General features: G+C 39.5%; 4 protein-coding genes across 5 annotated transcripts in view; 1 reads left to right on the plus strand and 3 right to left on the minus strand.

The window, feature by feature from the left end:
• Window positions 1-369, plus strand: part of orc4 (origin recognition complex, subunit 4) — a 17,679-nt gene extending 17,310 nt beyond the window's left edge. Inside the window, exon 14 of the mRNA XM_079839995.1 lies at window positions 105-369. Within this exon, the coding sequence (XP_079696121.1) occupies window positions 105-287 (183 nt within the window). The 3' untranslated portion in view covers window positions 288-369. The remainder of the gene's footprint in view (window positions 1-104) is intronic.
• A 271-nt stretch (window positions 370-640) lies between these two features.
• crygm4 (crystallin, gamma M4) lies at window positions 641-2,438 on the minus strand (the record flags this gene model as incomplete). Its single annotated transcript, XM_079840051.1, has 3 exons — window positions 641-910; window positions 1,031-1,270; window positions 2,430-2,438. The coding sequence occupies 3 exons, from the start codon at window positions 2,436-2,438 to the stop codon at window positions 641-643; spliced, it is 519 nt and encodes a 172-aa protein (XP_079696177.1).
• A 5,741-nt stretch (window positions 2,439-8,179) lies between these two features.
• On the minus strand, window positions 8,180-11,319 carry sowahcb (sosondowah ankyrin repeat domain family Cb). Its single transcript, XM_079841899.1, has one exon. The coding sequence runs from the start codon at window positions 11,189-11,191 to the stop codon at window positions 9,749-9,751; it is 1,443 nt and encodes a 480-aa protein (XP_079698025.1). The 5' UTR covers window positions 11,192-11,319; the 3' UTR covers window positions 8,180-9,748.
• A 1,782-nt stretch (window positions 11,320-13,101) lies between these two features.
• Window positions 13,102-17,819, minus strand: part of mbd5 (methyl-CpG binding domain protein 5) — a 35,575-nt gene continuing 30,857 nt past the window's right edge. Inside the window, exons 9-10 of one of the 2 annotated variants that reach the window (XM_079840956.1) lie at window positions 17,407-17,482; window positions 13,102-17,313 (exon numbers count right to left, since the gene is read on the minus strand). In XM_079840956.1, coding sequence (XP_079697082.1) covers window positions 17,254-17,313; window positions 17,407-17,482 — 136 coding nt within the window. In that variant the 3' untranslated portion in view covers window positions 13,102-17,253. Of the gene's footprint in view, window positions 17,314-17,406; window positions 17,540-17,819 lie in introns of both variants that reach the window. The other variant, XM_079840955.1, reaches the window with a different exon arrangement.

Below are 17,819 nucleotides of genomic sequence, written 5' to 3' on the forward strand. Positions count from 1 at the left end.
TAAAAACAGAAGTGCAATGTCCCCATTTAGATAGCTAAGTAAACGTACGTACGTACGTACGTGTGTGTGTGTGTGTGTGTGTGTGTGTGTGTGTGTGTGTTCAGGCGTTTGAGCATCTGCTGCAGCTGGAGCTGGTTCGTCCGGTGGACTCCGGCGTGTGTAAAGTTCAGCGCGAGTATCAGCTGATGAGACTGATGCTGGAACACGGTCAGGTGATGGAGGCGCTGCAGAGGTACCCACAATGCCCCACAGACGTCAAACAGTGGGCGCTCTCGGCCTTTGGCTGACACTGCCCTCTTTAATCACTGAAATATGCATTTTGTAAAGTATGTGTATAGTTTATATTTGCAATAAAAAACGAGTTAATATAATTGCTCATTTGTAATGTCTTTGTTTCAAAGACTCTTCTGGTTCCGTGATCGATGTGTAGGTAATGTTTTTGTGCTAACGTTTTATTTATCAAAGACCAGATGACTTTGAACCAGAAACGTTACTGGATCTTCACTGAACATACTGGTCTCTCTTTCTGTGTTCCCCAACAAAGACTTTTCACTGAACTTTTCGAATGCGACAAACACCACAAAATGAAGAGTAAGTAATTATGAAGGTCATTTAATTCATCATTCATAATTCATCATCATTAATTGCAGGCGTCCGTGATCCTGCGCATGGAGCTGAACTTATAGCCCATGTCTCTGAAGCTCCTGTACTCTCCAGGCCTCAGGTACATCATCCTGCCTCTATACTGGGGCTGCTCGTATAGCAGCCAGTGGCCATCCATCACGTGACAGGACCGCATGTCAGACAAGCGGTAGCGATCCGTCATGGACTCGCAGTCATCCGTGAGCTCGTGCATCGTTCCGCCAAAGTTCTCTCTCTCGTAGATCCTCATCTTGAAGGCTCCTCTGTGCTGCTCAACGACAGAAGTAAAGACCAGTGAGAGTGGCACACTAAAAACCCAACATGCTTGAATTATCTGTCATGCAATCATGTGACCATATCAATAAGAGTTGAGAGTGGAGCGCCGTACCTGAGGGATGGTACGGCAGGATCTGATGGAGTCGCTCAAGCCCAGCCGCTTGCAGTCGGCATACTCGCCCCTGCGCGCGAAAAACTGGTTTCCCATGAAATTGGAGCGATCGTAGACCATGAAGCAGCCGCTCTCCACCCGGCAGGAGTTGCAGCGGGTCAGATACGAGTTGAGCTCAGGGCAGTCATTGCTCGTCTCGTAAGAGCGACCCTGGAAGTTTCTGTCCTCGTAGAAAATGATCTAAATGAAGCACAAACAGCACTTTCATGGTGAGACATTTGGAGCTGGGACACAGATGAAATTTGAGTTTTGGACTGAGTAATATTGTTTCATTGAAAAGTTATGAACAAACATTCTTCCAGTAACATTATCAAAACTATCGTTCAGAGTTATCTGGTCTTAAACTCTTTCGCCATTGGAGGAATTTTCAGTCTTTTATGACACTTCGTGTCACACACGCAATCCATGTTTTCACTTTTATACGCTATTACACATTTTCTGTAAGAGTACAGAATCTCCGGATCAAAACACAGCCGAAAAAGCAGAAACAAGTGATAGAAGCATTGCTGACGCTCATATAAAATAACACATCGACATTAAGAATTATAAATCAAAACTGCCTAACGTTACCGAATGAAATGTCCACCCAGGACGAGCCATAGGACCTTTTTTTTTTTTAAACTTACCCACATTTAAGTAATGATAAAAAAAGAATGCATGAAGCTAGAATAAAATATATTTTGCTGTTTAAAAGCAGAGGCTCTGCTCTTTCTTCTGATAATACAAATATTCTGGGGGTCATGAAAGTTTTTGTGAAAATGATCAGAAATGCTGGCGATGCCTGTAAACAAAAGAAAACGCTGGCGGGGAAAGAGTTAATAATGTTCTCAAAACAAGTTTTTTTTCTGAGGCATTTAGTTGGATCATCTAACAATTTTTAAATGTTACAAATTTTACGTTCAGAGAACATGCAAAAGTAACGTTCCCATAATGTTTGCCGAACGATACAATGGAATGTTTCTTTAACGTTTGCACAAACGTCTGATGAAAAACTGGACGTCAGAGAACATTGAGAAATAACATTTGAAACTTAATGGGAATGTTAGCAAATCATTTTTAGAGCGTTCTGGCGAGGTTCTCTCAAAGTTGTGAACAAATGTTCTTACTGTAACGTTGAACGCTTGTTCAGTGTTATCTGCTCTTTAATAATGTTCTCATACAAACATTTTTATACATAGTTTTTTCTGTTACTACTTGTTTCAGAACATTCAGAGAACATTCAAAAGTAACGTTCCCTTAACGTTTGCACAACCGCGTCAAAGGTTTTCTAAACCTGAACATTGAGATAATGTTTTGATAAATGAACAGGACTACAGTAGTATCTGTTTGCAGTGCTTACCTTGTTCATGGCTGGTTCTGTGCAGGAATGATCCACCGCTGCAGCTTTTATACTTGATAAGCTCTGCTACGGCTTTTTGTTATTCAAATGGTCAAAGCTGATGAACAAGCAAGAGAACGTTTCTTTTAATTTCTGCATCGATCACAGGCTTCCAACTACAAAAACTATTGTGCATCGAGTGCAGTTTGTGCCTGAATGTTTTTAGAAGTTTAATGATCTCTCTAGTCCATCAACACAATAAGACATATAGTGCTTCACACAACTCCGTCATTCTTAGGTGTGTGGGATGAAAGTAGCGGCAACACTTTAGTTTAGGCTCCAATTCTCATGATTAACTTGTTTATTATCATGCATATTTCTAGGATATTGGCTGTTTATTAGTACTTCTAAAGCACATATTAATGCCTTATTCTGCATGATCATATTCTACATCCCTTAATCACCCAATACCTAAACCTAACAACCACCTTACTAACTGTTAATAAGAAGTAATTAGGAGTTTATTTAGGGTGACCATATTTTGATTCGGAAAACCAGGACACTCGGCCCGGCAATGAGATACTCACTCAAATGATACTCCCAGTTTACTCAAAGATTCCTTATTCATTTCAATACATTTAAAGTATGCCCCCTCTGTACAGATCGAAAATTGTTATATTAGGGTCAGGACAGGACATGTCCTGGGAAAACAGGACGTTTGGTCACCTTAGTTTATTGAGGCAAAAGTCATATTTAATAGGGAGAACTGGATGCTAAACTAAAGTGTGACCGAAAAAAATATATAAATCCTGAACACTACACAACCTTGCATGTTTTTCAGTCAGTGTGTGGGATTTATATATTTTATCTTTATTATTTTTTGATGTCAATATTATAGACTAATACCTGTGTGTTATTATAGTAAATCCTGAACTAAAGTGTCACAAAAATATTTTGTCTGGGATTTATATATTTTATCTATTATTATTATCATTAACAGGTTTTAGACTATAATAATGATGTGATAAATAATAATGATAGATAAAATATTATTTTATAATACCAATATAATAATCATAATATATTATTTTATCTATCATTATTATTTATCATATTATTATAGACTAATACCTGTTTATTATTATAGTGAGAAAATCATTAATCATTGACTCCCCCACTCATGAGGATTTCAACAAAATGCTAAAGATATGTTTGGAAAATGGATTTTAAGCATTTCCTGCTAGTTTTCCTGATCATGTTATGAACAGCAAGCACAGTTATCAGGATATTTAAGGGTTAAAAGAGTGGCTATTATTCAAAAATACATTAATATTCAATAATATAATAACCAATTCAACTCTACTAACTATCAGATGAGAACAGAACTTTAACTGATTTGAGCTGAATGAGGATACTTTTGCCCTAGTACTTTTGAAACTAGTTTCGTAACTGATGCAACATTGACAGTGTCACTGAACTGAGTTGAGCTGAAGAGTGACTGTTTTCTGCTGTAGATCTGCTCAAAGTTTCATGTTCTTACTGTGAAGCTGCTTTGAAAATATCTGTATTGTATAATGCGCTATATATATATAAAAGAAACACATAATTTACCATCAGAAATGTGAAACTGGCTGCTTTCTATGGCCGTAGGTTGAGATCAGTCTCATTCAAATGATAAATAAATGTTCATGTGTTTGTGGATCTGAGGCCTCGGACAAAAGAGATCTGCGCTGTGCTGATGATTCAGGGAGATTTTCCCATGAAGCCGAACCGTGTGTGTGTGTGTGTGTGTGTGTGTGTGTGTGTGTGGGACAGGAGCGCTGAGAGCGCTGAAATAGTTTGATCCATCTGAGTGAACACCCACAAACAGCTGATCCCACATCAACCGCTCACACACTGTCGATTAATACAATCACTCTGAGCAGCCGAGAGGACGCACTGCTGAGGAAAGGGTTTGCTCCAGGAAACATTCACATTTATTACTTTAACAGGCATGAGTGAATAATACAACATTATAACTAATGCTACACACATCCAAAGTCATTTTTGGTTTTGTACTAAAAATGATGGATTGACTTCTTAACTGTCACCACCCAGCTAGCGGGTACTACCGCCTTGTTTCATATCACATATTTTAGTAATCATCATAAATTAGGTATCATTTGAAAGCTTACAAACTCAAAATGCATAAATTGGACGTTGTGTTACCATGGAAACTGTACTTTAAATTCCTTTAGCGGCTCCTCTCCTAGTGGGCGGTGTCAGGTTTTATATTACAACATTTATTTTATAATCTACTTTATAATCAAAACCTTTTCTAATCTTGATAAAACACATATCGACGGAAAGGTCTGAGTCTCAAGGATCCTTATGTGGTGACTGTTTTTTGATAGAAGTGATATTTGGACAGAAATTTATTAATTTGTTAGAGGACACCCGGTGGCTATTTTTGGTACAGGGCCTAAACAACATCTCAAAACAAAAACTTCAAATTTGGAACAACTTGATTCGATGGATTTGATTTTATAGTAATAATTATTTTGTAAAATATATATTTTATATCAAATAAAAATATGTAGTACATTACATTTGATTTACAGTAAATTTAAGCCTTCCATTACTTTTTCATACTTTCAGTCCTTCAGCAATAAATCTGCTGAGTGTCGTCTTTAAAACAAGACCAAACATAGATCTATATTCCAAAGCATTCTCGAATCACAACCATTTAAAGGAACACACCAGTATTTTTGAAAATAGGCTCATTTCCTCTAGAGTTAAACAGTTGAGTTTTACTGTTTTCGAATCCATTCAGCCGATCTCCGGGTCTGGTGGTAGCACTTTTAGCATAGCTTAGCATAGATCATTGAATCTGATTAGACCGTTAGCATCTCGCTCAAAAATGACCAAAGAGTTTCGATATTTTTCCTATTTAAAACTTGACTCTTCTGTAGTTACATCGTGTACTAAGACCGACGGAAAATGAAAAGTATATGGTACAATGATATTACACAGCACCTGAAAATAGGCTAACTTCCGTCAAAATAACCAACGTGACAACCTGCGTTGGGGACTATTTTCAGGCGCTGCGTAATATCATTGCGCCGCTGCACCCATGGTACGACTCAAAGTTCCTTGATTATTACTCAGTATTAGGGATGCCACAATTCTCAATATAATATTGAACCGTTCAGTACGGCATTCACGGTTCAATACGCACTTTTTTTTCGGTTTTGCATTTAATTAATTCTTTTTAAATTATTTGCCTCCATCCCAATACTGAACAACGCGACATATATTCACATCACACGTTAGTGGTAGAGTTTTACTCACGGGACTCTATAGTTATTCACAATCACGAAAGTTCATTATTTGCATGCGTTTTAAAGCCTTGCCGGCTCATTTGCGTGCGCGGTTTTAACATGCGCTTTTCCGAGCGCGCACATAAAGCCTGTCAAACACGTGATTACTGAACTAAGTAGTCGTCTTACTACGCTAATACTGTCAAATACACACAAGGTTAACATAAACACAGTCGGTTATGTCTAAAGTGAAAGTAAAATCGCGTGTGTCTGTATATTAGATGCACGCAGGTCTTGAAAGCAAATTGACAGCAGCGCCTAGTGAACACGCTGTCCTTAAAGGGACAGTTCACCTCTAAAATTATGTCATTATTTATTCACTCTAAAATTGTTCCAAACCTGTGTTCATTTCTCGATGACAGAATTTTCATTTTTGAATGAACTATCCCTTTAAAGCTACACTATGTAACTTTTCCGTCCACTAGAGGTCGCCTGTTCAAAACAAAGGCGTAGTTTGATGACGGCACGTTTGAGCGCAGAATCTTGGGACATGTGGTCTTCACCTCACAGCCGGTGGGAAACAGTCAGGATAGGACTCGGGCAGAAATCATGTTCATGGATGCGATTATTAACATTACTGTAGTCTGAAGCAGAGCAGGGCCGAGTGTTGTGGAGCTGAGCAAGGCTGCTGGAGCGACTGAAGAGCGGGACTGTTATTATGGCATAGTCGCTGGCGGGACTTTTATTATGACACGGTTGCCGGCGCCACTTCCTCTTCTCCAGTGCTGAGTGTGAGGTAACGCAACTCTGTTTATCGTATTAGATATATCTGAGTGTGTTGAAAAGGAAGTTATGACGTTCGCTCGGCGGCTGCTATGACACTTGTTCACACTGCAGTGAGAGTAAAGTGTTTCACTGAATAAAACCGGAGACCGAGGGTGACGCAGATATGACGCAATCGACAGGCGACTCCCTCACACGCATAGCTCACACGTCCCGGCTCCTTGGTTAAAATAGCAATTTTCTCACGATTTACAAATAGTTGAAAACATTTGGGATATTCTAAGTACTCAACTGAACAAAATATATAACACTGGCCTAGTGGTTTCTGGATGTTTTACTGCAAAAATCCTACATAGTTCACCTTTAATGTTAATACAACAACAAAAGACAGAGAAAATCACTCATTGCTCTTGACTGAAAAACTTTAATACAGTAGCTTTAATAAGAATCAATGTATATTTTATAGTGAAGTCAATGTAGCGTTTTATTTTTACATTTATTCATTCAATTTCATACTTAAATGCTGCTGTACAGCTCTGAGCTGCTAGTGTAAATCTTTATATATATTTATTTTATATTTTACAATACACTAGGAATATGTACAAGGGTTTTTTTTTTTTAAGTAAAGTTTTAAGTTTAAGTAAGGGTTTTCAATTCTTTTAAGTAAAATAAAGAAAGAGTATTGCAATAAAAAATAGTCTTTTTTCTCCTTAACCTCTTGCTGTTCCTGTCGCCTAAGAATAGAATAACAAAAAACTGATGTGACAAGCCATCAGAACCGAACCGAAAACCGAAGTGTGTATTGAACCGTGAACTAACTGTATTGTTGCATCCCTAGAGAGTGTAGTTCTTCGACATATCGGCCTAGAAAATCACAACTTTTCATTTTCCGTCGGTCTTAGTACACGATGTAACTACAGAAGAGTCAAGTTTTAAATAGGAAAAATATCGAAACTCTAATTAGTCTTAGAAAAATTAGTCTTTTTTCAAAAATACCGGCGTGTTCCTTTAAGTTTGGATGGTGCATTTTCATGTCTTTTCTCAAAAAGGGATGACAGTTAGGGGTAAAAAAAAATGATGTACCTCTTCCGGGTCAAAAAGGACCTGTAACGGTGCACGGAAATGGCATGTAAAAAATGACTGTAAAAAAAACAAACAATTTTGCACATTTGAAGAGAAACACAAGCTTCTTCAGACTAGACACATCAGATCAGTCTGTGTTTTGAGCCTATGAACACTGAGATTGCCAATGATGGCACAAACAACACCCCAAAATAACATGTTTAGGACTTGTTCCAAAGATCAAGTTAGTTCATCAGGGTGTATCTGTACATTTTTGGGAACACCAGGCTGTGCGGCTTCTTATGGGTGTGTACAGTATTACACAAGCAAAGGAAATGTGTTGTTGCTGGATTACCTGTAACTTGGTTACGGAGCGTGGCATGTCTAAACAAATTCCTCATTCTTTTCTCTTTCTGTCGTCCAACGCCTACCCCGTCTGACGAGGGACACGATCTCAGTCTGCAGGCGTTCCCTAAACTTCTGAATGAGAAAGACTTCAAATATGATCAGCAGGACCAATATATTATCAGTTGTTCAATTTGAAAAGCTTCCTCTAATGCTCAGGTGATGAGCAATATATATTCAGATCTTAATGATATAGAAGGATTCAAAAATACTTTTAAATTTAGAAGGAAGTTTTTTTTTTTTTATTGGACACATTGCACAAACGACATATCACTTCACCAACTGGGCAGAGGTGGGCGGGGTCAAGGAGGTGATGATTTAAAATTAGCCAATGATGTGTCGCCCTGTGAGACAAAAATGACTGATGTCTTCCAGTTTATTGAATAAATGCTCTTTTGCAGTGAGGATGACATTTTGAGTTCTGAAATGTACAGTACAGCTGTTAAAGTACAATACACCACATGTCCAAAAGCATCAAGAAACATTTCTTCTTTGTGGCATGAGCACAAATGTCCCTGTATTGGAAATACAAATACTAAAAAAATTAATAAAAAGCATTGTTCCACAACCTTTGCATATCACAAAAACAGTGCATCCGGTATTCAAGTTTCAAGACTGTCACTGTAAAGCTTCTGCGAACAAAGCTTGCAAGTGCCTGACAGTAAAGCTTTAGACCACGGAAAATCAAAAGTGCTGGAAATATAATACTATTTGATACAATATCGGTTTTATTAACATCACAAACGTGTTAAAGGTCTGTCTGGTGGGTTTCAAAACTATTTCCTGGGAAAAATGATATATCAAAAATCACTTGTGATATAACCTCCATACACAAATACATAGCAATAGAATAGATGTCACACTTTTACATGAACTCTAGTTCAGGACATTCAACGGGTGTGCTCCTCTTCTAATGCAGGTGGGTGTTGCTCACAAAATAATCAAATAAAATGAATTAATATTAAGAAATCAGACCATCATAATGCTTTGGAAGAATATTTGGAATATAACAAAATATGTTGTGCAAAACAGGAGATAAAAAAGCCCCAGTGAGCAAAAGCGGTTCAGCGGGGTTCTGTATTGACTAAAAAGGTTCTATATAAGGAGAAATGTCTTAAATTATTGCATAATACTTTCGTGTTTAATGCGGTATTTACATTTTTCTAGTGATAAAGAATGTTTACAAGCTGCTTAATTCATAAAATTGAATTAAATCAAAATTAATTGAAACTAAATCCATAAAGTGATCCCATGAAGAAAGGAGGTTAAAATACGAGCATGGTCATAGATGTATACGTAGATGCCTCATAAGCGCCTGCACGGATCAGTAGAATGAGGCATCTACGATCGATATATCTATGACCACGCTCGTATTTTGACCTCACTTAGCGGAAGTTATGGCGGAGCTCAGAGATGATCACGTTCGTCTGATAAGAGGTAAAATAATAGCATAAATACTGCTCGGTTTCTCGCAGAAACTGGTCGTTTCGCTAGATAAGACCCGTATTCATCGTCTGGTATCGTTTAAAGCCCTTTGAAGCTGCACTGAAACTGTCATTTGGACCTTGAACCGTTTGGAGCCCATTGAAGTCCATTATATGGAGAAAAATCCTGGAATGTTTTCATCAAAAACCTTAATTTCTTCTCGACTGCAGAAAGAAAGACATGGACATCTTGGATGACATGGGGGCGAGTAAATGATCAGCAAAAGTTTATTTAAAAGTGAACTAATCCTTTAATAAATCTGGGCATTGGACTGGAAACAAGACAAAATAGAATCTTTTCTTGTTGTCACCCAAAGAGGTTTGATTTGGGTCTTGACAGGGTTGGAGGCTCTTCTGTAGTTTCTTTCTCAAATCTGTCTAGGAGAGAAGTGCTGTGCACGATCTGCGACCTGAGGCGGATTTTATTCAGACTGGGTCTCATTCTAGTGAATGAAGATTTCCTGCGGAGAGACGTTTTCCTGGTCAAGCCGGCGCCGTCCTCTTCGCCGATGTGGTTTTGTGGTTTCAGAGGTCTGAAGTTGGACTGAATGACCCAGGACAGTCTCCAGCGACTCGGATCTCCGGCATCCACCTGGTCCGCTTCCGATTCCACGCACGCGCCCGCGATGTCTAGAATGTTCTGCGCGATGTCGCTCTTCAGGTACTGACACGCTTTTCTCCCGTTGTAATCTCGAGCCTCCACGTCGGCGTCAAACGCGCCGACTAGCAATTTGACGACCTCGAGATGATTATGCATCGCCGCTAAATGGAGAGGCGTGTAGCCCGCACTGGAGCGCGCGTTGATGTTCAGCGCGACTTTATATTCTTTGGCAAAGTTGACGAGCATTACGATCAGCTCGTGTTTCCCGAGCTTTGCGGCCCAGTGCAGGCAGGTGAATCCCGTCACAAAGTCTTTCCTGGTTATGAGGCTGGGATCTCTGACGAGCAGTAGCTGGAGACTCTCCCAGTGTCCGTCAGACGCGCACATCATCCAGTCGTGCTCCAGCGGCTCCAGCGTCACCGACGCGGGCTCGTAGTCGGCGTCAGCACGCGGACAGTCTCTGCACATGCGCGAGAGATAAACGGAGCGACGAACGTTTGGTGAACTGTCAATCAAACCCTGGGCGAGATGCTTGCGGCTGTCATCTGTCAAATTATCGACCCGCTCAGGTCTATTTTCTTTTCCAGAATCGTTTGATTCTGCTTTCCTCTGTAAACACACCAAACCACTCTCCGTTCCCTCAGACTCTCTCACCGGGTGTTTACCTCCCGGTGATCGGTTTGTTTTACTCTTGTCCTCCGCCGTGCTGCTGCTTGAATTCCCCATGTCAGATCCCGTCCTGCCGTTCACACCCGCCTCAGGACACCTGACAGAAATATCCGGTTTTGATTTTGCACCTCCAGCATTACCAGTTCCGTAACCTGAGCCAGGTAACGTTAACATGCCTTCGTTTACGGCACTTTTGCTGACAGAGGCCTCGCATTCTTCACGGGATTTGAGCTCATTCATTCCGTCACTCTTCTCGCGTCTAAATTTCTTTTTAAGGCAAACGTATTTCTCCCCGTTTTCCTCTTTAACGTAAGCCACGCTGTCTACATACCGTTTAAAGGCTTCCTTAGCCACTTGTTTTAACGCAGGATCTTTGGGGATTGTCGCTCGAAAATGATCCGTTAAATCCGCGTTCTTCACGCGCCCTCCATTCTCCTTTATGAAATATAAAACCGCTTCTTGGGTACACTCGGTCGCCATCGCGTGTGTTCGTTAAGCTCACGAAACACTGCCTCTGTAAATCAGATATCACGGACTGGTATTCCACATAGGTGACACATCGATGTAAACAGACAATGCTGCGTCTATCCCTTTTTCCTCAGTTAATCTGGCCTGATGCTCTCGCATCCCCCGCCCGCACTCACTCCGCGGATCGGCAGTTCCCCGTTTCGCCTGCAGGCGGCGCGCTGCTCATCAGCCTCCTCTCCTCTGCGATGAAACCAATGGATTTACGAATATATGTCAAGCCGTTTTATTCATTCCTAAGAATATGAATTATTGATATCCATAATTAAATTTTCACTAGTTAAAATGCTAATTCTTGATATCAGAAATACATTTTCAGAGACCATAAAAACAAATGTAACATGTTGAAATACATTTACAGATAATTGAGTTCTTGATATCAGGAATTTACACAATCAGGAACATTATGAAGTGAATAACATTATCTCTTCATTAGTACCTGTTAGTGGTTTGGATAAATTAAGCAGCAAGTGAACATTTTGTCCTCAAAGTTGATGTGTTAGAAGCAGGAAAAATGGGCAAGCGTAAGGATTTGAGCGAGTTTGAGAATACACAGTGCATCACAGTTTGTTGTGTATGGGGCGGCATAGCCGCAGACCAGTCAGGATGCAAATGTTGACCCGTCCACCACCGAAAGTGCCAACAGTGGGCATGTGAGCATCAGAACTGGACCACGGAGCAATGGAAGAAGAAGAAAGGGAAGGGAAGAAGGCAAGCCGGGAGAGGCAGTGATGCTTTGGGCAATGTTCTGCTGGGAAACCTTGGGTCCTGCCATCCATGTGGATGTTACTCTGACACGTACCACCTACCTAAGCATTGTTGCAGACTATGTACAGCCTTTCATGGATTCGGGATTCCCTGGTGGCTGTGGCTCTTTCAGGAGATAATGCGCCGCCACAAAGCAAAAATGATTCAGGAATGATTTGAGGAGAACGAGTTTGAGGTGTTGACTTGGCCTCCGAATTTCCCAGATCTCAATCCAATCGAGCATCTGTGGGATGTTCTGAACAAACAAGTCCGATCCATGGAGGCCCCACCTCACAACTTACAGGACTTAAAGGATCTGCTGCTAACATCTTGGTGCCAGATACCACAGCACACATTCAGGGGTCTAGAGGAGTCAATGCCTCGGCGAGTCAGGGCTATTTTGGCAGCAAAAGGGGGACCAACACAATATTATATATGCCTGATCGGTGTGTGTGTTCTTGAAAGATGCGGATGCCCATATGTTTAAATTATGGAAAACTTGTTTCAGTCACAAAATAAAAATGAAGAAAGATTTATTTCACAATTCTGAGGAAAAAAAGTATAATTTGCAAACCTCGGAATTGCTAATAAATGAAGTCAGAATCATAAGATATAAACTTGAAGTCTAAAAAAAGTAAGAATTGCGAATTATATACTCTTAATTCTGATGCTAAAAAGTCATAATTGGAGATAAAAAGTCACAAATACTTATTTATTCAGTGGCGGAAACAAGCTTCCATACAAGGAGAGCTTGTTTCCACCTTGAAAAAAAAAAACCTTTTCTTCTTGCAAATAAAAGATATAAACTCACAATTCTGAGAACTAGTCAAAATTGCAAGAAGAAGAGTCAGAATTGTGATATATAAACTCATCATTGCAAGTTATAAAGTCCAATTCTGAGATATAAAAAACAATCAGACAAAGCATTTTAGTGCAATTTTAACAAATGTGTATGTGGCCAATACAATTGAAAGGTATTTAATTGCTGAACCATTGCGATACTCAACTAGAATTAGTCTAGAGTACAGTTGAAAATGGTATTAACACATGAATTTGAAAAGACAAAAATATACTTTCAATTATTTCTGAAGACTCGTCATATAAAAGACACCAGTTTAGTGACCAGGTTTTAATTGAAACATTGGTGCAACATCATTTCAATGTCACATCACAGCATGACCTGTAATGTTCACAATATTTACAAAACTGCTGTTTAGGACATCTTAAAAAAATCAATTGAAACAATAAGAAATCATGGACTTTAACAAACTAAACCTAACAGCCACATCAAAGCTATCAGAAACAAACATAATCAAGTGCACAACATACTTTACAAAGTCGACTGCTGTAAAGTACATACTGGTGAGAAAATATATACTCAGATACGCATCAGGGGGAAAAAAAAAATATTGACATCAGAAAGGTTCGTAATACCAGTCGGATACCAATCAGAAAATAGCAAGCAAAGACAACAAAATAAAAATGTTCACATGCACGCACACACACACACACACTCACACGCACACACACACACACACGGAGGAAGTGAAAGAATATGACTCAAGAATAGAAATGGAAAGGTTTTGGGCAACACTGACCACATGAACACAAAATGTATTTTGACCTTGAACAGTAAGACTTTGAACACAGAGCCGCAGCATTGCACTGACAACAGAGCCGACTTCACCAGCAGAGGCGCACACGAGCACAACAGCGCTTCAATGATTTCACCTCTGGGACGCCATTAGACATGAGATTTGCGTTGATATAGTTTTCAGATCCACTGCATGGAAATATTGCACTTCATTTTGTAGTGAACTTTCTGTAAAGACCGAACGGACAAGGAGAGACATTTAATCGGCCCTAGATTAGAGTTAAAAATGGATGCAAACCGATGAGAGACAGCAATGTGCTGTAAAATCCTACACATATCTATAGAGTTTACACACAAAAAATAATTTAATAAGCTCTTCATATTGAGTTAGTGTTACTGGCAGATGTCCATGTAGCATGTGTTACAGTAAATATGTACAACCTGTCCGGACCCCGACCTCTGACCTCCAGGGTGAGGCTCCAAATCCTAGTCTATGACCCCTAAACCACAATTTCCCCTCAGTTCTGAAACCTCATGAGTTCATTCAAAAGTACCACAGACACCATGACACACACTCCGCTCACTGAAGGGACATTTCCCCATCAACTCCTTTTAGACTTTCCTGAGTCTGCACGAGATTCAACAAATCTACAGTTCATCTGTGTCTTTCAATAATGCAGCACGAGATTGGGCCACGCTAAAGACACACTCAGTCATTTTTGGATGTTGGCTGGCTGATATGTACACGGTCTCTGACTGATAATTACGAAAGCTTGTTTCTGCCACAGAATAAAATATTACCTTTTTCCTCAGAATTGTGAGATATAGACCACAAATTGCGAGAAAAAAAAAGGTCAGAATTGCGGGTTTATATCAGAATTGTGACTTTCTCAGAATGAGAACTTTCTCACAACTGCGACTTTCTCTCACAATTTGGACTTTATAACTTGTGATTGAAATAAATTCTGAGATTTAAACTCGCAGCAGGGAGAAAAAGTCAGAATGATGAGTTTACATCTCAAAATTACAGCTTTCCTAGGATTACGACTTTTTGACTTTAGAACTTTTGAAATCGTGAGAAAAAGTCAGAATGATGAGTTTATATCAGATTTATGACTCTCGCAATTCTGTATTTATAACTCACAACAGAAAAAAAGTCAGAATTGCGAGATTACATCCCAAAATCACAGCTTTCCTAGAATTACGACTTTCTCAGAATGGCAAGAATTTCCCAGAATTCAGACTTTTGAACTTGCGATTTAAATACTTTTTTGAATTCTGATATATAAACTCGCAATTGCGAGAAGTCCAAATTGTGAGTTTATATAAGAATTGAACGTTTATATCTATTTTCTCACAATTGCGACTATCTCGCAATTCAGACTTTGTAACTCACAATTTAAATAAATTCAGAATTTCGCGATATAAACTCGCAATAGTGAGAAAAAAGTCAGAATTGCAAGTTTACATCTCAAAATTACAACTTTCCAAGAATTGACCGTTCGCAAAGACCCGGCCCCTTTAGTTACTGTTGCTATGTCCGTCAAGGCATGGCGTTCTCACACCACACACACACACACACACACACGTTCTCACGTAGAGAAAATACATCGCGGAGCAAAGAGGACACTGACAACACGCCGACAGACAGGACAGAGCAAGTTACTTTTGATATGAAACAAAGTCTCAACTTTGAAATTATTTTTTTAAAGAAATTTAAACAATAAATATTGTTTTGTGGCTCTTTAATGTGTCGTGATCGCTGTAGCGCCTCAGTTAAAGCTGCTCGTGAACCGATCATCTCTTCCCTCTAGTTCATTGATAAGCATCAAATAAACATGAATGAACACTAAAAGAAACGTTTCAACTGCGGAAAGACGTCAGTAAACACAGTTTTTCAAGTTCAAGTCCACCGACGTTAATCTACTATCTCTCCTGACTGCTTTGTCGGACAAAATGGCAGATTCGGCGATGTGATTGGTCAGATCGCCTGTCAATCAAACTTGCGGCGAAGGGTGAATTACGACTTTCTGACTTTAGAACTTGCTATTTAAATAAATGTTGAATTCTGAGATAACTCACAATTGCGAGAAAAAGTCAGAATTGAATGTTTATATCTCAGAATTATGACTATTTATCTCGCAATTCAGACTTTGTAACTCACAATTTAAATAAATTCAGAATTCCGAGATATAAACTCGCAATTGCGAGAAATTGTGAGTTTATATCAGAATTGCGAGTTTAAATCTCTATTTCTCTCAATTTGGACTTTGTAACTCGCAATTGAAATCAATGTTTAATTCTGAGACAAACTTAAACTCGCAATTATGAAAATTTCTCGCAATTGTATCTCATAATTCTGACTTTCTAACTCGCAACTGAAATAAGTCAGAATAATATATGACAAACTCCCAACTGCGAGAAAAAAGTCAGAATTGAGAGATAAAAATAAAGTCGCAATTTTATTTGAATCTGTGGCAAAAACAAGCTTCCATATGCACTGATCCCTGTTATCTTGACATGCCAAAAGCTAAAGTCTTCAGTTGCTGACAGCATTTTCCCTTTTCGAAGTTACTGAGATGAAGTAATTGGGGTTCGGCTGCTCTTGTGATCTCAGCATGAGGCGAGCGTCTCCATGTAGAGTAAATCAGCTTTCATTACTCTACTGATAAGACTAAAGGCTGAGCGGACGATGACATGAAGGTTTTCTGAAAGTACCGTTCATTTCTTGACGAGTGAAACTTCAAGGAGAGAGAAAATACTGAGTGCATTTTGAAAGGCAAAACAAACTGAATAATACTGAAGGGTCTCTCTGTGTAAGTGTGTGTGTGTGTGTGTGTGTGTGTATACACACGTATAAGGCTTTACCGAGCATGTGTGCAGGGCCGTATTATTGCCAAGTTTTACTGAACATGTCAGGGAGTTTCATACATCATTTCTAACAAACATTATAAGGCCCCAGTTTTCCTCTATGTTGGCCATTACAGTATGAAAGTGTTTCATTGATGTGGTCTAACTCAAACAAATATGACAAAAGAAAGACCAAAATAACTGTATAAAGACATATGAATGTATTAGTGTTTAGTGCTGGAAGACCTGAACTATATATAGAAGCCCACAAGTTCGAGTCAAACCCGCAACTAGCCCATTCAGCTGGTGAAGTCCACTCCGACACACTCACACACATACACACTCAAAATACAACTCAAACTGAAGCTTACAAAAGTCTCAGATTGACTCTTATTCATTGTAATGTCACACGGCCTTATGGGCCGATGAGACATTTCTGCTTTGTGTTTTGTACAGCTGAAGATAAAGTGTGCATTGAGTTGGCTTGTACATGTCATTATCCTACAGTATTTACACTTCTTCCCATGTTTTTACCATGAAATTTCTGTATTGTCTATATACACATTGAAAACATATCAGAAATATTTGGACTGTCTGTGTTCTTAAATGCAGTAATTTGTTGTTTTTTTTGCTTTTTTGATATTTTTCCTTGTACACTAGAAAAAAATAGTTCTTCAGCAAGTTGTATTTGCTGCCTTTTCTAATTGGCTGATCCAGCACCTGTCAGTCACTGGGTGAGGGCGGGGCCACGATGAGCCGTCTGCTAGAGTGTAGCACCACGATTCAAAGAGAGAGAGAAAGAGACACCGACGCCTGATCGCTGCTGTTATCTGGAGATTTTCCTCCTCTTGGGTTTGGGCAGTTTGACTTGACGATCCTGGTGAACCTGCAGATTGACAGACAACAGTTTCACTGCATCATCCCTTCGGCCAATCAGGAGTGTGAGAAGTGTGCGTGTTTGTGTGTGTGTGACACTCACAGTTCCAGACATCTTGTCCAACTCACTCATGGCCTCATGAATCGCAGCTTCTAAATGATGATTCAGCTTTCCCGCCCTGCGAGAGAGACCGACACGAGACGCCTCAGTACAAGATGAGGCATTTATAAAGTACCTTTAAAAAACAAAACAAAACATTGACCCAAACTAAAGGCCCCAATACACTTCAAGCAAGATTGAAGAACGAACAGGTGTGACTTCATTTAGAACAAAATCAGCTTGCCAAAGAGAACTCTCTCTTTGGCAACACATTCAAACTATGATTGGTCCGTGGCGATGATGTAATAAGTGGGTGTGGCTCTTAGGCTCCGCCTACATTGAGGTTTTTACTCAGACGCTTTTCCACTCTGGAAAAGCTGCTTTATAGTACAAACTAAAGTTGTAATTCTAATTGA

The sequence above is a fragment of the Gobio gobio genome (assembly GCF_949357685.1).
Source record: "Gobio gobio genome assembly, chromosome: 17".
Taxonomy (NCBI): Eukaryota; Metazoa; Chordata; class Actinopteri; order Cypriniformes; family Gobionidae; genus Gobio; species Gobio gobio.

What these genes read in the sequence shown, in the direction of transcription:
- sowahcb (XM_079841899.1), bottom strand. Translation starts at nt 11,191, where the DNA reads ATGGCGACCGAGTGTACCCAAGAAGCGGTTTTATATTTCATAAAGGAG.